The sequence below is a fragment of the Chrysochloris asiatica genome, unplaced genomic scaffold, assembly GCF_000296735.1.
Source record: "Chrysochloris asiatica unplaced genomic scaffold, ChrAsi1.0 scaffold00055, whole genome shotgun sequence".
In the NCBI taxonomy this organism is placed as follows: domain Eukaryota; kingdom Metazoa; phylum Chordata; class Mammalia; order Afrosoricida; family Chrysochloridae; genus Chrysochloris; species Chrysochloris asiatica.
In genome coordinates, this window is record NW_006408573.1 from 220,104 (window position 1) to 245,473 (window position 25,370).

At 41.2% G+C, this 25,370-nt stretch overlaps 1 protein-coding gene across 2 annotated transcripts in view; it reads right to left on the reverse strand.

Moving 5' to 3' along the window:
* Positions 1–742: 742 nt before the first annotated feature.
* The window catches only part of TOX3 (TOX high mobility group box family member 3), a 173,699-nt gene continuing 149,071 nt past the window's right edge, over positions 743–25,370 (reverse strand). The window contains exons 4-7 of one of the 2 annotated variants that reach the window (XM_006863514.1): positions 15,486–15,755; positions 9,770–9,997; positions 7,531–7,611; positions 743–2,702 (exon numbers count right to left, since the gene is read on the reverse strand). In XM_006863514.1, coding sequence (XP_006863576.1) covers positions 1,956–2,702; positions 7,531–7,611; positions 9,770–9,997; positions 15,486–15,755 — 1,326 coding nt within the window. In that variant the 3' untranslated portion in view covers positions 743–1,955. The remainder of the gene's footprint in view (positions 2,703–7,530; positions 7,612–9,769; positions 9,998–15,485; positions 15,756–25,370) is intronic. The other variant, XM_006863515.1, reaches the window with a different exon arrangement.

Sequence of the window (25,370 nt, forward strand, 5' to 3'; positions counted from 1 at the left end):
ACAACATATAGTAAATATTCTCTGAACTCCAACAACAACTTTTAGGAATCCAGATTGCACGGGTTTTTTTTTTTTTTTCAGTTTTGCACATGCTAGCTGGGCACATCACCATTCACACCGTCTTTCTTTCCAGAGAAAAGATTCTGGTCAGGGTTGACACTTGCTGTTTTTAATTTTCATTTTATCATAAGCAGTTTAAGACTGTTGCCAGTGGTAATTTGCAATTTTTATCAAGACCTCTTCATTATAGCTTCTGACAGGACAGATGCTGTAATTAATCATGCAAGACAACAGGGGAGAGTGGTCAGACTACTTTCAAAGAGGAGCCACTACAGAGGAAGACAAGGGGGCAAGAACCAGGCACGAAAGAATTATTTTGGTTTAAGATATTCAAAAAAAATGAATGAGGAAAAATAAAAAATAAATAAAATACTCAGCATTCACCATCCATTTAAATAGCAATAACTCAGTGCCACCTAGTTCTAGCTCCATGTAGAAAAACAAATGTTTTTCTCTATATACTTACCTTAAGAAAAAGACAATTGCAAAAATACTTCCAAAGGTTTTTTGCCTTTTTTTTTTTTTTTTTTAAATAAAAGAGTCCTGTTTTGGAGGTACAATCCAAATCCTTAGCAATTATTACGGTATTTCCCACTGAAAACGGAAGAGAATGTTTGGGCAGAAATAACACTTGATCTGTGGCATCTTCCCCCCTGCTATACGTATTCAAGGACCAAAAAATGAAATCTGACAGATCATTTTATTTGAAACGTGAACAGTTTCCTTGTTGTTGCATCAAAATACAGTCCACGGTTTTTACTGAAATGTGTTTATTCTATAGCAAGATAAAAGCATTTTTTTAGTTAAGCAAAATACAAACAACTTAATTGCTGCTATCGTAACTCATAAAAAAAGTATAAAACAGCATAAAAACACAATAAGCAACGTAGCAATGAATGGTTTATGCCACCAGTGTTTACCTTAAAGCCTCATTTATGAAAACTTTACAACACATGATATGAAAACTTACAACTTTGAAAGAAAATATTTACACTGATTATTCAGATGTGCTGTCCCTTTTAAATATTCTACCAGTATTACATCATAATAAAACCTCTTGATTTTTTTTTAAATCTTAACTTTTGTAATAACTGTTTCCATTTAAGTGCATTTCCCTTTGAAAAATACAGTGTTTTTATTTTTCGAAACTCATCACTCAAAACACAGAATATAATATTCACATTTCTTCTAGTTGGAATGACATCATGGGCTAACAGCGGTCATAGGTGTTGTTACAACAGATACTGCAGTTTGATTTGGAGAAAAAGTGAAAGCGAGTCAATAATTGAATCTAATCACTTGCAATTTTTTTTTTCTCTCTTCTGGAGAAATTTAAGAAAAAAAATAAGAGCTTTGGCAAAAGTCTGTGATTTACATTAGTTTTCTCATGACAAAAAAACGCCATCAACTATTCATATCATACAAACGTTTGTATGAAACTGAATCTTCATATTTCAGGTAGTTACAACTGTGCTTTTTTATTTTTAGGGCTTCGGACGTTCAAAGAGCCTTGAAGTGTGGCTTATTCACTTGGGGAGAAATAAGGCCGTGTTCTGTGACTGAGAGAGGCCAGTTTATAGTCATCAGTATGTCCCAGGATTCATTAAGGGGTTTGATTCACATATTGTAGGTATAGCCTGAATAAATAAAAAAGGCATCACATAAAAGAGCACAGCTTTTCCTGTTTAAAAACCAAGTGATTTATAGTTAGCTAAACGATGATAGCCAGCTACACTGTAGTTCTTATTGCCTATCTAATAGACACGTGAGAGGACCGTTTGATCTGTTACACATCGCTGCATAACCAACACCAGCTTACAAGTTTCCGCCACATCCGGTTTTACCCTACTATGCCACCCTCCTCGAGACACCAACTCCATTTGCCGCATGCGCCTTCAGAAAATACTGACCTGCGATAATACTTGAGTCTGTGTCTGCGACTGTATTTGCGACTGGTGCTGCTGAGAGGTGGGCTGGGGGCTCCCAATGGCAGGGATGGGGGACGTGATCTGGGAAGTGACCGGGGAGTGCTGCCGAGGAGAAGGCTGAGACTGGTGCTGCATGTGTTGCAGCTGCTGCAGCTGGAGATGTTGCTGCAGCTGCTGTTGGCTGATTTGCTGCTGGAGATGCTGCTGCTGTTGCAGGTGCTGCTGCATGTGGTGCTGAAAATGCTGCTGCTGCATCTGCTGCTGGATTTGCTGATGCATTTGATGCTGCTGCATCTGCTGCTGCTGCATCTGCTGCATCTGCTGCTGCTGCTGCTGTTGTTGCTGTTGCTGCTGCTGCTGCTGCTGCAACTGCATCTGATGTTGCTGGGTTTGCACTGAAGGGCTCACTTGGGTGGAGGACGCTGAGCCAACCATGGCTGTTCCCATGGAGCTTATCAGTGGGGCCCCAATGTTCGATGGCATGTTGGCTGCAATGGTGACTGATGTGACAATCTGGTTCATGGGCAGTCTCATGGTTAAGGGCTTGGGAGCAATGGACCGAGGAAGCGATTGCTGGAGAGTCTGAGGTGATGCTGAAACTGTCCCATGTTGAGAGAGTGGAGTGTTGAGAAGGAGAGAGGATGTGAGATTAGTCGAAGCCAGGGTTTGCTGAACAGAACGAATGGTCTGCGCTTCTGCTGATTCTGCGGCAGCCTGTGATTTGGGTGGGTGGGGCGAAGGGAATTCCAGAATGTTAACATATACAGGTAATGGTAAGTTAATTACAGAAGTAGCCACTACTGTTCCTGCTTGCCAGTCACCTTTATCTGGAGACTTATTAGCTCCTCCAACTGAGAGATGGAGTCCAATTTCCTAGCCCCTGAATCTGGGCTCCTTGTGCCTTAGCTCTGGCTAGGAATGCGGTGATGCAATACTGTCCCAGTGGCCAGCTGATGCCACCAGAGGCCCTACACTTTTCCCCTGTCTCTATGACCTGGGACACAGCTGCCCGACCCCTGACGAACCAGCAGTGGACTACCATATACGTGGATGATCAAGCCCCTCTGACCCACAAGCTGACCCCCTTGCTGAGCCCGGTCTAGATCTGAAGAATCAGCTAGCTAGCAGTCAGAGAAAATAACTGTCTATTTGTCTTAGTCACCAGACTCAGGAGTGGTTTGTTGTACAGCACTGCTGGGGAAAAAGAGAGCCACCACACATACTTCAGCCCAATTCTTCAGCATGTCTGGCTGTAAGCATCTCATCACAGAGCGTGTAATATTGAAAGTCAGTGGAATTCAGATCGCTTTGAAGTCAAAGCCAGCTCCATTAATTAACAACTTTGTATCTTGGGAAAACTGTTGCTCCTCAGTTCCCAGTATCTACAAAATGGGACTATATGGTACCTACCTGTGTAGAGGTTGTAAGAATTCAATTAACTCCATGTCTTAAACATGTAGGACAGTTCTTGGCCTACAGGAAGCACTTGGTGAATGTTAGTGGCAATGTGCCGTGGAGTCTGTTCCGACTCCTAGTGAAGCTGGAGATGGTTTCCAGGCTGTAAATCTTTATGGGAACTGAAAGCCTCATCTTTTTCCATCCGAGTGGCTGGTAGATTCAAACTGCTGGTCTTGCAGCTAGTAGCACAACTAACTGCAAGTGTTAGTGTAGTAGTGATCTACACTACCAGATCACCTCAGTGAATGGTTGTTGTTGTTGTTAAGTGCCATCGAGTCGGTTCAGACTCACAGCGGTCCCGTATAGGGTTTCCAAGGAGCAGCTGGTCAAACCGATCTGTGGTCCAGCGCTTATTCTGCGGCACCACTCAGGACTCCTTGAATGAATGGTAGGTATTTCTTTTGATCAACAGCAACCACCACGAGAAAACTTCTAAGTCCTGTATTTGCATGATTACTTACTTAAAACAGTGCTCATCTGAATATTAAAAAAATAACATGATTCCTTAGAGATACTAAATTGACATTCTTTGCAACTTTAGAAGTTTTAGTTTAATAGATATTCTCAAGGATCACCAGAATTCATCAAAGGAGTCACAACTAGAGGAGAATGTCCAACACCTATATGACTTTGTAGACTCTGTTATAAGATCAACAAGTAGCTCAAAATGGAGACAAACCATAAAATTTTTAGTAAAACTATATAATTACCTCTTTACTAATGAAAACAGTGTTTGGAATGATTCCTCTTAATGACTCTTTTTTTTTTTCTTTCTCTGCTATTGCTGTATGCCTTTACATCAGTCACTCATGGTGACCCCATATGGCAGAGTCCGGGTGTGGCACTGCAGGAGAACGCACTAGACTGCAAGGTTGGCGGTTCAAACCCACCAGCCGCTCCCTGGAAATCCTATATAGGGTCGCTATGGGTCCACACCAACTCAATGGCACTTAACAACAACAACATGACCAAGTAAAACTGCCCCTCAGGGTCTTCCAGTTTACAGAAATAGAACACCACGTCTTTTCTTCCATAGAGCCACTGGTAGGTTTGAATGTGGATCTTTCAGTTAACAGCTGAGCACCTAACCACTGCACCACCAGGGCTCAAAAATTATGGGTTTGTGGGAGCACCTGTGTGTGGGGGCTCACAAGGTGGTGCAAACAGTTAACACACTTAGCTGCTATCCTAGAGGTTGGAGGTTTGAGTCCAGCCAGAGGCACCTTGAAAAAAAAAGGTCTGAAGACCTAATTCCAGAAAATTAGAGCCACTGAAACCCCTTGCAGAGCCCAGTTGTCTTCTGCCCCACAGTACTCCGTGGGCTGGAATCAACTTGATGGCCACCAGTGGTGCTATTTTCTTTTGTGGTTGAATGAAGAATACAGTAAGGGCACATCTGGAGGAGGAGGAGGGAGTCGAACGTATCAATTCAATATGATAAGCCCACGGTTGGTGCCATAGGATAAGCACTTGACCTTCAGGTCGGTTTGAACCACAAGGTTTGTGGTTCAAATTTACCAGCCGCTCCTTGGAAACCCTATATAGGGTCGCTAGGTGTCAGAACTGACTTGATGGCACTTATCAACAACATGTTGAGGCTGAAATCCTGCCTCCTGCAGCCTCCCCGCTTGGACTAGTTAGTTCTTCTATCTAGGGACATAGGGACCGATTTCTGCTTTCCTTATGTAATTCAGTGTCGTCACATCAAATCCAACTCATAGCAACCCTATACCAGGTTTCCAAGACTGTAAATCTCAGACAGACAGAGAGATGAGAGTGCCCTCTTTCTCCCATGGAGAACTGCCAAACCCTGTGGGAGTCATAGCCCAATGCCTACCCCACCGTGCCACCAAGGATGAGGATCATATGCCCCCAAATCCACCCTCCACCTTTCCCAATTTTCAATTAGCCTACTAGGACCTGGTTTTCGGTCTTCACCTGGCTCTGTAAACCGCGGAAGCTGAGACAGAACCTGGTTTTCTGAGCTGCTCAAATCCTTACACTGTACCCTTAGATGTATACAGAGCAGCGAGTTCACACTTTGGGCTCAGGTCAAAGGGATTTTAAACTGACACCATCGAGGACTAATTTCCTGTGCACTAGGTCTCTGAATATAAATCTTGGAACTTCTCAAATTGCACTTAGTTACAAAAAAAAAAAAAAAAAAAAAGGACTATTTTAGATTTGGAATTTATTCCATCCTATTAGTTCTGGAATCATTGCGTTTCATTCTAAATACTTCCGAATCCTGATTGTAGCGTTCAACAAGTTAGTTCTTCTAAGTCATTCATAGACTTGAAGGCTGCTACTTCCTAAATGTCTGCACTTACTGGGTCTCGGCTTAAACCCATGTGTTGTTAAATTACTCACACCCTAATGCACACACTCACCTGTACCTGTTTCTGGGTAAGTGAAGGACTATATGATCTGATTAGGAAGTGTATACATACTGTTACTCTACTCTCTTCACTCCAGCCAGTCAACAACCAACCAGACCTCAGTGCTTAACATCTGCAGCCAAACAATCAAAGGGTTGTGGCCAACATCCACATTTGACAACAGAAACTGCCAGAAGGCATTTCAAACTGTTCGTGGAAAATGGAATGAAGAGATAACGGAATTTTTCCACAAGCTTTCTGAAGTCCCCTTAGGTATCTTCCACTGTGTGTCTTCCAAATTCCCAGAGCAGTGAGCTCTGGTAGTGTAGTGGTTACGAATCGGGCTGTGAACCACAAGGTCAGCAGTTCGAAACTTTGTCCCATTCTGCGGGACAAAGATGAGGCATTCTGCTCCCATAAAGATTTACAGCCTTGGAAACCCTGTACAGGGTTGCTATGAGTCGGAACCGACTCCAAAGCAAACCACCACCACCACACTGACCTGCTAGATGTTTTTTTTTCTCTTTCTCGTGAAGGACACAGGAGTCCTGGTGTGACCCTATAGCACCGGACTGCTAACCACAAGGTTGGTGGTTCAAATTCACCAGCTGTTCCTTAGATCCCCTATGAGTTGGAACATACCCAATGGCAGATAACAACAATGAAGTAACAAGTATTATGGGAGCTGTCCATAAGAGCAAAAGGACCTCTGTTGGTCTGAATCTGAGCTGCTGTCAAATACAGGCTTTAATATACAAAAGAAACAACTCAGGTGAGGAAGAGCGAGAAGAAAGGACTAATCCCTTTTAAGATGGCTTTGCCAGTGACGTCTACTATGCCCTGAGGTGCTATGTGGCACATGACATAATACAAAGACAAAGAAAAGGTAAGTCTGCTTGTCAAAGAATCTGAATCAGAGCAGAAACATATTAAGGTCAAATGATCATCCCTAAAGTCTTCATGGAGTCCTGGTGTGGCATTGCTGGTCAATGTGCTGGGGTGAAAAGGCTGCTTGAATCACAATGTTGGCAGTTCAAGCTCACCAGCTGTTCTTGTGGTGGAACCAACTTGACGGCACTTAAAAACAACCACAACTACAACAAAGCCTTCTTAAATTTAAGGAAGGTAACAGAAAAAGTTAACTAAATGGGTGTTGTTTTTTTTTAAATTATATAATGTGTCTTTTGCATTGAGGTAATCTGCAGTGCCATTTGCTTTGGGATATTGGTGCATTTTCTAATATACTGTGTTCTGTTGTATATGTTACAAACAATACATATGTAAATGTCTTATTTCAGTCCGTGGAGCATGATTTTATTTTAAAGAAGCATGACGTTTATTTATTTAAATGAATCGAGTGCCCGGTCAAAATGCAACATCCCCAATTACAATAAGGTAATCACTGGAGGTCCACAAATGCCAGGCAAACATACCTCAGAGAATATTAACACAGAGCTTAGCTCCTAACACAAAGACAGAGAGACTACTGGAATGTGTTTAAAGATCTTGAACACACTTTGATAGGAGCCATCGATTCTTTTGGAAATCTTTAGATTCAGATGCTTAATTAACTCATGGTAAGTTTGTGAGTGGTTCAAGATGCTATGTTATCAATTTTAATAGAAATTGATTTATGTTTCCAGTGGTTCAGGGCCAATTCAAAATTGTAACTCTTCTGAGAGGGACCACCCACCTGTGCAGCTTACCTTGGACACCAGGCTCGCCCTGTATGCGGCCAGGGCCTTCAGGTACTCTTTTTTGGCAGCTTCCGTTTTCCTTTTATAAACCTATAAAAAGACCACAGTCAGCACGGCCTTGAATATATAGATTCTAGCCATAAAATCACTACTGCCTAAACTAGGTCACACCACTCCTCACAGAAAGTGCTGGGCTTTCTGGCTTTGATTTTTAAATGATAACACAGGTAAGTATTAAAACAAAACAAAATCCTGGCCACCTAAATGGGGGACAACTGTGACTTTTATTGTCACAAAGGAAAAGAGCCTGGGCAGTGTGAGCAGTTTGCAGTCGGCTGCTAACCACAGGTTGGCCCAGCAGCTCTGCGGAACAAAGGCCTGGATAACTGTACTCTAATGATTAATCATTGTCTTTAAGTAGCTCCCAACAGGACAGGTAGAACTGCATTATACAGGGTTAGGGTTCCCAAAGCTGTTTGAACCCAACAGCCACTTTATAGGAAAAAGAGGTGACGGTCTGCTGCTGTCAAAATTTATGCCCTTGGAAATCCTAGGGAGGAGGAGTTCTAATCTCTCCTACAGGGTCACTATGGGTTGGAACCAACTCCATGGCAACGGCTCTGGTTTAAAGGTTTAATGTTTATGGGCACAGATTGCCACAGCTTTGTCCCACTGAGGGGCTTGGTGGATTCGAACCACTGACCTTTTAGCTAGCAGCCGTGTGCTTAACCACTGTGCCACTGGGGCTCCATCTGTAAAGATTCCCACCTAGAAAACCCAGTGGCGCTGTCTACTGTGTAACACTCGGGCCTGGCTGCCATGGCTCACACCCACAGAAGAGCGGACCGTGTCAGGATACAGCCTGGTTTCCTGGAGAGCGGTGCAGGAGGGAGGGCCTCATGCTAAGGCAGTAACTCAGGTAGCAAGGAGAATACAATTTGCCGCAAATGGTTTAAATTATAGAAAGTAACTAGTTTCTCCATCAATGTCATCTTTCCTGCACATATATTTCTTAAGTGCACTAAATCACTAAGAGGTCAAAACAAAAACTAAAGTGGTAAAAAACTAAAGTGATAGAGTATGTGAAGACAGACAACGGAGGCCTTTCAACCTCTGTTTTGGGAGACAAGAGGGCAGCAGGAAGAGCAAAGATGTGATTCCCATGAATGAAACCAATGAGTCTCATTAACAAACCTATCATCTTAAACATGATTTGGGTTATTTTTTCTTTTTTTTTTGGCATTTCTAGTAGAGAGACCAGTCTGCTATATACAGCAATAAACTCACTGAAGACAAACAATAAAGTTCTACGGTTGCACCTGGTGTGGTGCTGTGGGCTAATGTGCTGGACTGCAAAATTGGTTTGAATCACAAGGCTGGCAGTTCAAGCTCACCAGCTGCTCCTCAGAAACCCTACACAGGGTTGCTATGGGTCGGAACCGACTCGACAGCACTTAACAGCAACAGAGTCACATCACCCCTTGAAACATGCTTATAGGAAGGAGTTTATGGTTTGTGAACAAAACAAGCAAGGGTTTTCCACTCTTCATTCCCGAAACAATTTTTCTATTTCAACACTAATAGGGGTCTATTCTTCTGTCAATATGTAAACCTTAACTCCTATGAATGGTAATTGGAGTTTCAAGCTAGGAGCCAGGGGCAGACCGACCCCCAAGGAACCCATTCTTCCCTCGTTTATGTGGAGGAGTGGCTTAGGGAAGAAGAGACCAAACCCCTGAGGAAGTTATCTCCCACCAGCATGCCTAGCCTCTGAATCCGCTCATATAGCTAAGCTTTAAAATGAACACGGAATAAAAATTACAATGCCTGATGACAATAATGAGACACACATAGGTGGCTTCAAAGTTTAGAAACCCACCGGGTCAGCACAAAGGTTCAGAAAGATCATCAATGACACGGCACACAGGATGGCCTTAATCCCTTTGTAGAGCGCCTCGGAACAAAGCAGGGAAATCCACAGTATTTGAAATGAAAAGATCATTATCAAAAGTTTATGCTTGCAGGATGCTGCCTGGATTTCTTCCAACCCTCTCTGGACGGATCCCGAATAGTCACCCTCAAACTGGCCAAGAAACCTACACAGTTCCCGAATGGCTGGAGAGTTGTTCTATTTATGTTTGTGTGCTTGGTTTTTCAAATTCTGTACCTTAGAAAGACTTTCCTGAGAGGCAATCATACCAAGGGAAAAGTATTCGCTCAGAAATCGCCATGATGAATCGTGTCTTACCTGCTTTTGTTCTTCTCCGAGGCTGTCCCACATAGAGGCTACGATTTTGGAGACTTCTCCAAAGGTTGCATTAGGGTTCTGACCTTTGATTGCAGCTTGCGTGTCTCTGAAAAACAGGGCATATGCTGACACCGGCTTTTGGGGCTCGTTGGGATCTTTCTTTTTCTTTTTCTTTGGAGTCTTGGGCTTCTTGCCAGAATCTGGCGCAGCTCTTTTCTCTCCAATGGCCTGCAAAGCAAGAAGAAAATTTACTACCTACGAAGCACTTGCACAGAAGGCAGCAAAACTTACTTAGCTCACAATTGTTTCTTTAAGGTTTTGTTAAGCATCATCAACAAATGGGGGAGGGGTAAATGTGCTTAAGAGTTAGTTGGACAATAGAGATTGGCATTTAGAACATTGATTAATGAGACCCAGAAGTACCTTCCATGCACGTGAGGCACATGTTCTAAATAGCAATTATGAGTAAAGAAAGCCAGAACACTTTGTACCGGGGCAATGCTATACATATGCTTTACTATATACATGTATACATAAACAACATATTTTACATTGTCAGAGGTTTGAGAAGGGAAAGCTTACATCATATTCAGGATGTTGATCATATTCAGACCATTTAAAGAGGTCCTTGTCATAGTCACATGCCACAAGCATGATCAGTCGGAAATGATTTTTTTCAGGCTGACTTTTATTTTACCAGAATGTTACTTTGCTAATGGGTGTCTGGAAACTCAAATGGAAATTAGCTACAGTCACTAAATATGCATAAGAGAAAGGCTATCTTTAGAGTTTTTAGATAATAACTTTTTAAAGAATAGAATAACAAGAAGCGTAAAATGTCAAAACTACTTCAAGTGCAGGTAGAAAGAAAATCTATATTCTTCATGAAATTGAAAATCTATAAAAAAGCAATTAATTGATCATTAAAATCACCAAGAGTGACGATCCTTATTCTATAGGAGAAGGAGCCTGACAGCCACAACGTAAACTTTATGAGCTCAATCCCACTGAAATGGTCTGGGTAGAAGTCCCTGGTTACCATTATCTCACTTGACAGACTGTACTTTTCAACAGTATGGTATATCCCTAGTGTGGTGCTGTAGGGTGGGTACCGGACAGCAAACCACAAGGTAAGCAGTTCAAACCCAGTAGCTGATCCTGGGAAACCCTGTGGGTCGCTATGAGTCAGAACTGACTCCGCAGCACTTCACAACACGGCACACTGAAGACAATTTGGCAGGTACAATCATCAAAGGTCCTGGAGTATTTGAGAAAAACTGTTTTAAGAGGCTGCCTCGGCAAGATCAACTGATGGAAACTCAAGTTACTATCAGATTGGCTTTTAATGGCCTTGAATCTTGAATCCTATTCAAATTTTCAAAGAGTATCATTACTTTCTGATCTAAGGTCATTTGGTACTTCATCCAATTTCTAAAATTGCTAGGGAGTTTTCTTAACTAGTGAGTTTTCTTTGAGAGCGCCAAACTCTTACAGAATTCTGAAATCGCCATCCCGCCTGATTCCAGGTAGGTCCACCGCTGGTCAAGTCCTGCACAATCCTTATGGGCGGTTGTGAGCCATCGGGTTTTCACTGGCTGATTTTCAGATATAATTGCCAGGCCTTTCTTTAGCATGTCTTAGTTGGGACGCTCTGCTAAAACCAATTCAGTATCATTGCTACACAGCAATCATAGCAATGGATAGACCGGTGGTGGCAACCCCAGGTCTCTCACACTGAACCAACAGTGCCCCAGATAACACCCACACTAGTACTTTATGTACTTCACATGTTGTTAAGTACTGTTGACTCAGTTCCAACCCATAGCAGCAACCCTGTATAGGGTTTCCGAGGAGCAGTTGCTGAGCTTGAACCTCTGACCTTGCAGTTCAAACGGCTTTGCAGTCTGGCACATTAACACACAGCGCCACACCAGGACTCCATATGAATGTCAGATGGTATGTGTTGTATCATCGGACCTCTCATCCTAAATGCCATGACACAATTAACTCAATAATTCAGTAGTTACCCTTGTCTTGTTTCTAAATTCTCAGAGTAAGTGGGACTTTAATTCTAGTTAATAAACCTGAACTTGCAAGGGAATCAGATGTCCATTGGTTAAGCTAAGCTTTGAGCTTATAAAAAAGTATTTCAAAAACAAGAATACATATATACAGTTTCGTTTTCTAATAGAATGAAACAATTCTATTTTTTTCCCTAGATATAAATGTGATACTGATAGTAACAGCAACCTGACCCATGGCCAAATCATTTCTAGTTTTATCTGAATCAGACAAGTCTCACTTCAATCTCTAGAGAATACCATTCAAATGGGGACAACCGCTGATGTGCCTTTCTTGTAAAACCATGACTTGCCGTAATCATTATTACTTTCAAGAATTAAACAGAGAGGAAGAAGCCCATAGTTCAGTTAAAAGCTCAGAATTTATTCTCCTAAACAACTTTTTTGTTAATGTTTGAAAGGGTTGGAAAAGATAGAGAAATAGCTTTACCCGCCAGAAACATAATCAATAATTTTAATTTTTCTCAACTGCTTTGCTGTTGTTGTGAAGTGCTGTCATTAATCATAATGACCCTGTATAGGGTTTCTGAAGAGTGGCTGGTGAGCTTGAGCTACTGGCCTTGCAGTCCAGCATGTTAACCCACAGTTAAGGGCCGTCAATTCGGGTTCCACTCATAGTGACCATATATTAGGGTTTCCAAGGAGGGACTAGTGAATTTGAACCACCGACCTTGTGGTCCAGTGCTTTATCCCGTAGCACCACAGATAACAATTAAGATCCCTACACCCTCCTCTAAAATGGAGCAAGTCAGGAGTCACTTACAAGGTTCTCTTTAGACATAACTACTTCAGTTTGGTTTGTAGAGTTATGATCACAGGGAATAAGAGTGAAATGAAAGGAAATCACCTTAATTTGTATGGCTAGTTTTAACTTCTTATTGTTAAGTGCTGTCGAGTTGGTTCCAACCCATAGCGACCCTGTACAGGGTTTCCCAGGAGTGGCTGGTGAGTATGAACTGCCGACCTTGCAGTTCAAATTGACCTTGCGCAACTTATCTGCATCTTATTCACATCTTTCTTGAGTTTCTTTCATCGTCATTTCACTCTTCACCACCCGGAAGTCCTGTGGCACAAGCTGTGAGTGCATTCACTAGCTCTGTGCCCACTAGTGTGAGCTACACCAAATCCTGCTTCTCGAAATCCCTCTGGCTTCTGCAAGATTACTCTAGCCTCTCTCCTCTTTTCCTTCATTCTCAATCTCCTTTAGCTCTTTTTTCACTTGCTGCATAAAAATAAACGATGGTCTACCATATGGATGGACCTTGAGTGACAAAAGTCAGTCACCAAAGGACAGAGTATGATCTCATATATATGAAATTTCTACAACAAACAGGTGAACAGAACAAAACGCAAGTTCATTAGTAGTTATGGGGGTTGGGAGATGTGCAATCCTTAGGGCGAAGCTTCCGTTATGGGTGAATGGTGGGTGTGTCACACAACATGATGAACGTGACTAATGTCACTGAAAGATTCCGAAATGGCAAATGATTTGTTACATATATACTTACTACAATAAAAAAGCAGTTTTAAAATAGAAAATAAACACGAAATTTACCAAAGAAAAAGATAACTGATCATTATCTTTTTTATGATCTGCTCTTTACACACTCTGAGAAATCCTGATTACACTCATGTCTTCACACTGATGATCCCTAACCTGTATCTTTCTGCTCCAATGAGCTGAGTTCTAGACCCAAACATCCACCTGCTGTTAGCCTGCAAATTCAACCTATCCCCCACACCAACCACACATCTTCCCCATGGATGCGGACACACACACACACACACACACACACACTTCTGTCTTCCTGGCTCAACCCTCATATCCATGAGGACTCTACAATTAAAGTCTAAGCTCAGCTCCAAATTCCAGGGGAATTATTATTAATGATATCTCTTAAATGTTTTCTAACTTCCTTCTTCCTTGCCATGCTTTCATTTAAATGAAACCATTCATAATGAAAGAGGTTTTCCCTAGATATATGGAATCCTGGTGTGGCGCTGTAGGATAATCACTCGACAACAAAGCCGGAAACCCTATACAAGGTAAACCTTTGCTGGATCCTATGGAGCCACTGCAATCCATATATTTCATATATATATATGTATATATTTATATTTCATATATAATATATGCATATTGTTCTTGTTAGTGCCATTGAGTTGGTTCCAACTTATAGCGACCCTTATAGGGTTTCCAAGGAGCCGCTGGTGGGTTTGAACTGCCAACCTTGTGATTTGCAGTCCAGTGCTGATCCTACACATAAATGTGCTTATGTCATTCCTCTATGCAAATAATTAATCAGCTCTGAGTTATCAACAGAAGACTACCACAGTTAAATCATTTCTTTCAACTCCTACTTCTCTGTGTCCCTAACCAACTACACCTCATACCCATGCATCCCCTGCACACCCACTGCTCCTCACTCTTCCCACCACCCGAATGTCTACCTCTCTCTTCTGCCTCACAGAATTGTCTGTATCCTTTCAAACCTAATTCAAACGTCACCTTCTCAATAAAAGCTTCCTCAAATCACTCTTCCGAGCAGAATCGATTACCATCTCAGCACACCAGATACATCAATTAGAGCACTAATCACATGTGGAGCAAGTTTTAAACATAAGCTATCTATCCCCAATGGGGAATCCCATGGGCAGTAATTCCCCTGTAAACCTTTACATTACCAGAACCAAGGAACATGTCAGGCACAAATTAGGTGTACAACTTACTATGAGTGAATGAGCGACGAGTAAGTTTTCATTAGTTGCTTATGGTAGTTATTCAGAATGTATAACAACTGCAGCTATATTTTTAGTTCAAATTTTATGTCCTGGTGTGACACTTGTAGGAGAAACACCGCAAGTTCAGTGGTTCAAACCTTCCAGACACTCCTTGGAAACACTATACAGGGTCCCTAAGAGTTGGAATCAACTCTACTGCACTTAACAATACCATTAAAAGGAGCCCTGGCGACACATGGCTAAACACTTGCTGCTAACTTTAATGTTGATGGTTTGAACCCATCCAGCAGCTCTGAGGAAAGAAGACCTGTAGATTTGCTTCTTTAACGGTCACAGCAAGGAAACCAAGCCCTATGGGGCAGTCCTACTCTGAGAGAGGGGGTCACTATGAGTCAGAGGCAGCTCGATGGCACCCAACAACACACCTGAAGGATACATTTTCCACTGCAAAGGCAAAGGTGTTTAGAACTTAATGAACGATAACTGTCATTGGAAGTACAGGCTATTAAACTGCCAGCAGTTTAGCCCCCATTGTGGATGAAACTGAACCATATAGACATTAGACTACAATCAAAGCAGGTTAGAATTTCTGATTAGTCTCGTGCAGGCCTTGCTTTTGCAAATCAGAAAACCTGAGACCTAGAAGAGTTCAATGACTTATCCACACAGTCTTACAGATCTTCTAACTTCTCCTGTCTACAGAGAAGAAAACAGTAGAAGAGTGAAGAGAAATTTAAACTATCATAAGTGTAACTGCTAGTCCAAATCTAGACAGAGAAGGAAGAGTGTAACGTCTTTGAATGAAACTCAAAGACATGAGCCTGGCTATCTCCAAACTCATGGAAGGCAGGTTACTTACTAATGCAATTAATAGCAGTGTGTCTTAAACTTACTCTGTTGGATTCATCAGCGTCCTCTTCATTGATGGAGCTAGAAGGTGAGGGAGTTGCTGATTTGCTTGCTGGAGGTGAAGGCGATGTGTGGGGCATACTGGCACCTCCCAAATTCAACCCCAGCTGAGCACTGAGTTGAGACTGGTTGATGGTGGTGAGCTGGGCCGGAGGCATGATCCCAGAGCGAGCAGCATCGGTCATGTGCACGATGGATCTCATGATCAGGGAGGGATCCTGACGGTACTGGGAGACTTGTGTGTGGCTCTGGTCCTTCAAAGGCAACAGTGAGAGGAAGACCAATTTAGTGTACAACAGTATCAATGAACTCTTAGTTGATCCTCGGATGGCTTGCCACCACCTGTCTGTGCCACTTTGCTGCCCTATAGTGGTTTGCATGTTGGTGTGACACTAGGAGTTATGCCAACAGTAGTTCAAACATCGGCCAGGTCACTCATAGTAGACAGGCTTCAGTGGTGCTTACAGATGATCATATATTAGGAGGAAAGGACTGGTGATCTACTTCTCAAAATTAGTCATCACAGAATGTTGTCTGATGAGCCCCTTAGCTTGGAAGGCACATAAAATCCACAGTGGCCACAACAATGGACTAAAGCATATCAACGCTCATAAAGACAACCAGGCAACACTTTGTTCTATAGTGTACGAGGTCACCATGAGTCAAAGCCAACTCAGTGACAAGTAGCACAATAGATGGGCTTGACCTGCTGCAGGATGACCAGTGTATGTTGAGTTACTGAGTAGGACTCCTGGCAAACATTTGAAGAAGGCTCGAGTCCAAACCCCCGGCACCTAGGCCAGTTTAGTTTTCTGTAGCACTGATGGCTGATACAAAGACTATCGGCAAAGAACAATAAGATTCCAACTCTTGCTTCTTAATGAGGACACTCTTTCAGGCTCACCAACTGGTTTACCATCCTGCGTACACATAGACAAGAGTTTGGTTCCATTCATTTGTATCAATCCTCCATTTGTTTTGAATCAATCCTCACAACTATACCAATAAACAACATCATGACAAACAGCGAAAAGATTGTAGTTGTCAACAATTTCATTTTACTTAGACCCACAATTCATGCCCATGAAAGCAGTAGTCAAGATATCAAATAACACATTGTATTGGCCAAATCTGCTGCAAAAGACCTCTTTAAAATGTTATCAAGCAAAAATATGACTTTGGGAATTAAGATGTGCCTGACTAGAAATCATGGTATTTTCCACCAGATCCTATGCATGCAAAAGCTGGTCAACAAATAAGGAAGATGGAAGAAGGGCTGGCACCTTCAAATTATGGTGCTGGTGGCAAATGCTGAATAGACCATGGACTACCAGAAGAACAAACGGATCTGTCTTAGAAAAAAGTACAGTCAGATGCTCCTTAGAAGTAAGGATCGTGAGACTTTGTTTCACGCACTTTGGGGACTTTGTCAGAAGGGACCAGTCCCTGAAGAAGGTAAGGTGGTGGCGGTGGTGATGTGATGTGTGTTCTGTACAGTAGGTTCACAGCCACTGAGTATAAGGTTTTGGAGGCTGTAAATCTTTATGGGAGGAGAAAGTCTCATCTTTCTCCCACAGAATAGCTGGTAGTTTCAAACTACTGACCTTGTGGTTAGCAGCTCAACTCATAACCCACTAGGCTACCGTGATTCCTTCTGGAAAATGGAGGGACTATAAAAGAGAGAACATCCCCTCACTGTGGATTGACACCATAGTAGCAACAATGAGCTCCAAAGCGACAATGATTGTGAGGATGGTGTAAGACTAGGTCGTGGTTTGTCTTGTTGTACACAGTAGGGTCACTGTGAGTCAGAACCGTCTCCACAGCACCTAACAACCACAATGGTTACCCAGCTCTGTGACAGAAGAAGAATTCACTCTTTATATTATCCTTCCAGGTACCCATGTGACATGCAGGGAGGATGGGTTAAGAGAAGCAAAGCAAAGTTAAGAGAAGTAAAGCAAACATCTGCTTGCTTTAGAGCACCCTTTCTGTAAAATCCTCTGTGGTTAACCAGAGGGTCATTCCAATTCTGAATTATACTATCAATGGCATCTGGAACTCATTCAATGTCTTTCGGATGGATATCATTTTTTCCCCATCTTAAACCTGCTTTTGTGTGTGTGTTTTTAACACACTATGATTTAATGTACTAATGGACTTTTTTTAAAATACACATAAACAGGAGGTAGAGACACTCAGAATTAGCTTTCACTGAAAATTATTACAGTTACATACATAAGCAGCCTTTTCTGTTTTTAGTTGTCATATAAAAGGCTGCTGCTGGTTTGTTAATTCCGAGCTCTCAAAAAATGAAGCCATGATTTTCAAATGACTTAAGGACTTGTCATTTAGAATGAGACAGATTTTACTGAAACCAAATTCTCTTATCTTACAGTGACCCAGAATCTTTTTATATACTAGTCTATGAATTCTTAACTGCTCCTCTTTTGAGTCTTTCTAAAAATGGCATATTTTGCTCTTTAAAGAAACAGAATGATTTTTCAACTAAATTAAGACACTTGACTTCTTAATATTAAATATATAAATATCACTAAATGAGAAGCACTAAGCAATATCTATCAACAGGAAACTAGCTGAATAAGTTATGATATATCCATATTTCAAAGTTATTATGAAGCTTTAAAAAAAAAACTAATTTATTAGATTTATGTGTATTGACATAGAGCTGGGTTTCTCAACTTTGACTCTATTGGCATTTTCGGCCAGATAATTGAGTCCTGGTGTTGCCCTGTAAGAAACTCACTTTACTGCTAACTATGAGGTTGGCAGTTCAAGCCCAATTGCTCCTTGGAAACTCTACATGTGGTCACTATGAGTAGGAACCGACTCGACAGCACTTAACAACAACAACAATTCTTGGTTGGGGGAGGGTCCTCATGCACTGTGCCTTATAGGATGTGTAGCAGCATCGCTGGTATCTACTTTGAGCACCAACGGTACCTCCCAACCTCCACTTGAAAGCCATGGCAACCATAAAAAGCTCCAGACAAGGCTGAATATCCCTTGTGGGGCACAATGGCTTACAGCTGCGAACCACTAGTGTACAGTAACATTGACAACATAGAAAGGAAAAGAGCAAAACAATCCTAGAGTATAACTCCTTTTCATTAAAAAAATAATAATAAAGGTAAAGAAAAAGTGAATCTTAACTATTAACAGAAATCCCTGAGTGTAAAGGGTTAATGTTCACTGGACTCCTAACCAAAAGGTTGATGGCTCCAGTCCACCGAGAGGCACCAGAGTAGAAGGGTCTGGTGATTTATTTCCAAATATATATACATCTATACCAACCACTGAAAACCCAATGGAGTACAGTTCTTCTCTGACCCACATGGGTCACCAGGAGTCAGGATACTGACAACAACCAGCAAGTGGTACTGTTAATAACGGTGTTAGGTTGAAAGAGTATGTGTGTGTGGAGGGAGGGGGGAGTCTGAACTTTTTCCAATTTACATCTGTATGCTGTTTTGACAAGACTGTGAACAAAATACAATAAGAAATAAAAAAGCAAGGGCTAAAACACCTGTCAGGGAAAATAAAAAGCCTACAAAGTAGTTCAACTATTCTCTAGCTTATTGCTAGGTTTCTTTTTTATGTCTCAATAATTCCTGAATTATGAAACTTCGTGGACTCCCTGGAGAAATGCGTCTCATGGATCAGAACAACGCCAGTCTTTCTTGTCTCACTGACAAAATCCTCTTCTCTTCTGTGGTCCCTGAAATATTACATTCTGTTGGCAGGCAGCCTTCTGCAAACTTGATCACAATCACAAAAGGGTTTTATTCTGTTATCAGCTGGTCTTAATTTTTTTGATTGACATTCTACCAAATTTGTCCATTTCTCCTAGACCATTTGAGCTATCTGGTCACTCTGCCACCTTCTTTCGAAGTCCAACAATGGCACATGGACATCACTTCCAGCCCCCAACCATTAGCAAGGAAGTTGTTCGTCCTATTTTTAATTTTACTCTCCATACACATCTTCTAGAAAACTTTTTAAAGCTCTTCAGGCTTATTTAAATCTAGAGCACACATAAATCAAATATTTTAATTTTAACTGTACAGTAATGAATCAGCTACCTTGTATGGCCGAGAAATAAGATGGTCTGGTTTATACAACTTTCTCATTTACAGAACTGTTACTTTGCTTTCTGCTCCAACGCCCATGAAAATCAGCATGTATAGATTGATTCACCCAACACCTTCAACATTTCAGATGGATCTTACAGTCAAACAGAAGTAAGACTTCTTAGCTTCATAACCTCTTCCTGAATTCCACTTGCAATTTATGCTTTTATTATAGGCTTGCTAGCCTGAGAGATCCTGCTGACTTACAACCAAGTTCCACTGTCACTAAAAAGAGCCTTTACTGTATGCTGGGAGATATAAACAGTTAAGACTTTCAATGACTAGCTGAAAGGTTGGTGATTTGGACCCAGCCAGTGGATCTCAGAAGATAGGCCTGGCGACCAGTCTGGAAAACCCTGTGCGGCTGGGGTTACCATAAGTCAGAATCCACTGGGCAGCAACTAACATCACCAACAACGCTATATGCTTACTACGCATGTATCAGCAGTTGTCTTAAACTATGATGTAATTCCTAATTTAATCCTTTTAAAAACTCCTTATTAGACATTTTATAACCCTCCACAGTAGGAAAATGTAGTAATCCGCTTCCATAAAGGTTACAGGTTTGGAAACACTATGGGGCAGTTCTACAATGTACTTCAGGGTGGCTCTGAGTTGGAGTTGACGCGAAGGCCAGAGGTTTTGTTTTGTTATTATAACCCTCATTAAATAAAAGTAAGAATGATTCCCCAGGCCACCACTGCTAGCTCATGATTCCCATGGAGATTCCTGCCTAGGGGACTATGGAGTTCGGTGGTAGAGGCATGCACTGGCAGAAAGAGGGATGAAAAGGGCTCTGGGTTCTCTATCACTGGTGAGATTCCTCATAAAATTTAATTACAACAATAAAAAAAGAGAACAATGTGAAAACACTTTTGAAGAAGATATTGGTGGTAGGACTCAGTGTTTTGCCAAAATACAGAGCTATCTGCATAGTCTTCAGTTCCATAAAGACTCATCCATCCACCATATCGCCCATAGAACAATATGTCAAGAACTTCTGGGGTATTTTCAAATAACGTCTGAACCACATCTCTATGCATTTACTGTGGTCCACAGTTATCCCATCATAACTTCCTCTGGTGAGATTTATAGTATAAGAATATTAGTAGTCAGGGTACGGCCCTTCAGAGATTCAAATTCCTTTAGGGGTACCAATTATTAACAATTGGTTATATATTTATATATTGGTTTTATATATATACATATGTATATATGTAGGAAGGAAGCTATAAAGACATCCTTTGATCTCAGGATTCCTACTTAAAAAAAGAAAACTGGGAAGATGTCAGGTCTATCTGAAAACATGTATTGAGCATCCACTATGAACTAAGGTCAGAGAGGCCATGTATTACAAAATTCATATCTTTGAAAACTAGAAATTTACCATGCAACTTTTCAAACATTAGTCCAACTACCTAAAGTTTAGAATAGAGTAATGAATTGAACATGTCAATATATGTTGTTGTTATTGTTGAGTGCCATCAAGTCAGGTCCCATTCATAGTGGCCCTGGATAGCATTTCCAAGGAGTGGCTGGTGGGTCTGAACCACCAACTTTGCGATTCAAACTGACCCTTTGGTGCAGTGTATTATCCTGCACTCTGCTCAACATTTTAAAACATAGTATGTTAAGTTATAATCATGTGTTTAGTCCTAAGATATTTAATGTGGTTCTTAGTAAATCATTTTTGTTGTTTTAGTGCTGTTGAGTTGGTTCCAAACTTATAGTGACTCTGTATAGGGGTTCCAAGAAGCAGCTGGAGAGTTTGAACTGTTGACCTTGTGGTTCAAACCGACCTTGCAGTTCAGTGCTTTATCCCTTAGCACCACAACACCAGGACCTCCCATTTATTAAAATTAAGTCTTAAAATTTTGACCAATAATCCCTGAAAGGCAACTTGTTTTACTCGCTCTCTCTTTTTCATAGAGAGCAGCCACTGCCACTACCATGCCCACCCAATACGAGCTGAATGCTGGCAGTTCTGCTTACTCTTTATATGCAATGTCTACTTGTATCATTTGCTAAAAATGTAAGCTTTTGGATAGACCATTTGGACAAGACTCACTGGTTTTTTGCCTCACCTGCCCTCTAATTGATGATACTAGACAAGAGTTTCTCAGTGTCAGCAGTACTGACCTGTGGACCCGAGTAACTCTGTGAGTTCCATCATCCTCCACCTAGCCTCTACTCACTAGTTCTCTCACACACATACACAACACGCACACACACACACATTTGGAACTTGCTCCCAGGCTACAACAACTAAAAATGTCTGCAGATAGTGTCAAATGTTCCCTGGGATGCAAGATTCCCTGATTGTGAACCACTATATTAAACAAAAATAATGGAAATCTTTCGCAGGAGGGAAGGGGAAATGTCCAAAGTTTATGTTCTGTCCTTAAAATAAGAAAACATGTGGATAAACAAGATTCAAACTGTGATAAATACTGGGGAGTAAACCAAGTATATATATCCACAAGTATATACAAGAGAGGGACCCCTGGTATAGTGTTGTAGGATAGCACTGGGCTGCAAATCAAAAGGTCAGTGGTTCGAACCTACCTTCACTTGTTGATGTGGCACAACTCAAAATGGGGAGAAAAATCTGCAAACATCCACCAACAACTGGGACATGGAATATGTGAAGTATGATTTTAGGAAAATTGTAAATTGTTAAAAATGAAATGGAATGCAGTAAGATCTCTATCCTAAGCATTAGTAAATTGAAATGGACTGGTGTTGGCCATTTAGAATCTGATAATCGTATGGCTTACTATGCCAGTAAAGACAAATTGAAGAGGAATGGCACCACAATCATCATCAAAAAGAACATTTCAAGATCTGTCTTGAAGTACAATGCTGTCTGTGATAGGATAATATACAGATGTCTACAAGGAAGACCAGCTAATAGCACTACTATTCAAATTTAGGCACCAACCACAAAAGCCAGTGATAATGACAGTGAAGAATTCCACCAACTATTTCAGTCTGAAATTAATCAAACATACAATCAAGATTATTGATAATCTGGTGATTGGAATGCAAAGACTGGAAATAAAGAAGATCAATAGTAGCAAAAGATGGTCTTATTGATAGAAATGATGCTGGAGATCACATGATAGAATTTTGTTAAGACCAATGACTTTTTCATTGACCTCACCAGATAAAATACAAAGGAATCAAACTGACTATATCTATAGAAAAAGACAATGGAAAAGCTCCATGCCATCAGCCAAAACAAGGACAGGGACCAACAGCTCATATGCCAGTTCAGGCTGAAGTTGAAGAAAATTGAAACAAGTCTACGAGAGTCAAAATATGACCTTAAGCATTTGTTGCTGTTATTAAGTGCCGTGGAGTCAGTTCCGACTCACAGTGACCCTGAACAGGGTTTCCGAGGCTATAAATCTTTACAGGAGCAGAAAGCCTATGGAGCAGCTGGTAGTTTCAAATTGCTGACCTTGTGGTTCACAGCCCGATTCGTAACCACTACGCTACCAGAGCTCCTTAAGCATATCCCACCTGAATTTAGAGATCATCTCAAGTACAGATTTAATGCCTTAGACACTAATGTCTGAAGACCAAAACAGTTGTGGAATGACATCAGGATCATACAGGAAGAAAGAAAAGACTCATTAAAAAGAGAGGAAAGGAAGTAAAGACCAGATGGATGGCAGAAGAGATTCTACAATGTGCTCTCCACTGTAGAGATACTAAACAAATGGAAGAAATGAGGACGGCAAACAGCTGGACAGTCAAACGGCATCATGAAAATACAAAGTAATGCATAATTATAAACCAAAATGTAGAAAACCAAAAGGGATGAACACAGATTTCTCAAACTGGAAGAACTGAAGAAAAAAATTCAAGCCTCAACATACAACAATGAAGGATCCTATGGGCAAAAAAAAAAAAAAGAAAGAAAAGAAAATGGCTTCACAGGGTAAGTACAGGACTAAGAATCACAGGATCACATGATGGGTGGTTCAAGCTCACCAGCTGCTCCATGGGAGAAAGATGAGGCTTTCCGCTCCTGCAAGATGTACAACCCTTGGAAACCCTTTACAGGATCGCTATGAGTCTGAATCAACTCAAAGGCAATTAACAACAACATGGGCAAACCAATGAATGGTGCTGAGAGCATCAGAAGAAGATGGAAGGAATACAGAGAGTCACTGTACCAAAAAGAAGTTTCCATGCTCAAACATTTCAAGAGCTAGATCAAGAGAAGTCCACACTGCACTGAAGGCATTGGCGAAAAACAAGGCTCCAGGAATTGACAGGACACAAATTTAAATCATTCAATAAACTGATGAAGTGCTGAAAGTGCTCACTCATCTGTGCCCATTAATTTGGAAGACAGCTACCTGGCCAACCAACTTGAAGAGAGTCATACTTGTGCTCATTCCAAAGACAGTTGACCCAACAGAATGCAGAAACCATCCAACAATACCATTAATCTCACATGCAAGTAAAAGTTCGCTAAAAAGAATTCAAAACCTTTTGTTACAGTACACTTAGAGGGAACTGCCAGAAATTCAAAGAAGAGTCAGAAGCGGATGTGAAACCAGGAATCAGAGAAGCAGCCCTGAAATTAAGAAGGCAAGCATGTTCTAAGTGGAAGGAACAACATGTGCAAAGATTCTGAGGTGGGATGGAATTTGGTATGCCTAAGAAATGAAAGGAGGCCAGTAGAGCTGGGAGCAGGGTAAGTAAGGAAAAGAATGAAGCGTAATGAGATTGAGAAGATTAAAAGGCGTCCAGATACTGTAAGGTATGGAAATCAGGAGATGCTTCCCTGAGGAGGTGACCTCTAAGCCTGAAAAAGGGAAAGAGCATCCAGATGGAGAAAAACATGTGTAAAGGCCATGAGAGGTCACAGATACCGGAGCTGTAAGGCAAGACTCATGAGGAATGGTCATAACAGGTCAAGTCTTAAAGTCCGTCTGTGCCAGAAAGTCTGGATTTTCTTCACAGTCATGAGGGAAATCACTGAACGCTTAAAGGTTAGGTATCTATCCAGTAAATGTATGTATTCTAAAACATATTAATGGGACAAGTCTCATTGGCAACCCATATAAATAAATTGTGGACATTTTGATTTAGTTTCAAAGCACATGTATAACTTAACGCCTCAATCTACGTTTTGAAGACCACACAAGGTTTAAGTTTTACAATTTCAGAAGGTCCTGCACAACGGACAGGCTATCGACCTAATAAAAGGCTCTATCTACCTGTATTGTTACCCTCCATTTGCCTGTATGTCCAACTCATGTGATACTTGATCAAACCTAACAGAGTTTGCATGCGTTACAGAGATGGGGATGCCCAGGTGAGGTTGGTTTCTCAATCCACATGATGAAAGGGCTTCTGTCTTTTTTGAAAAAGAAAATTAAGAAATGGGACTTGTTACTAGAGGGGCTTATCCTCTTGAGTTATGTGAAGTCCCATCTATCATTGAACATTAATTATTGAAGACTTTTTTTTAAATATAAATAATTTTATATTACAAGTAAAACTCTGCCACTTGCATAAATGAAAAATCAGAGTCTCCTGTGAAAATACAAGGCCAAAATAATAAAGATCTTTAATAACCATCTAAATACTGTGGTTTCCTTGGGCTTGGAACCTCCTCCAAATTCTCTTTTCTCTTATTTAAAAAAGGACAACAGAGAAGCCCAGAGAAAGTTAATCAAGGCATAAGGTGAGATGAGA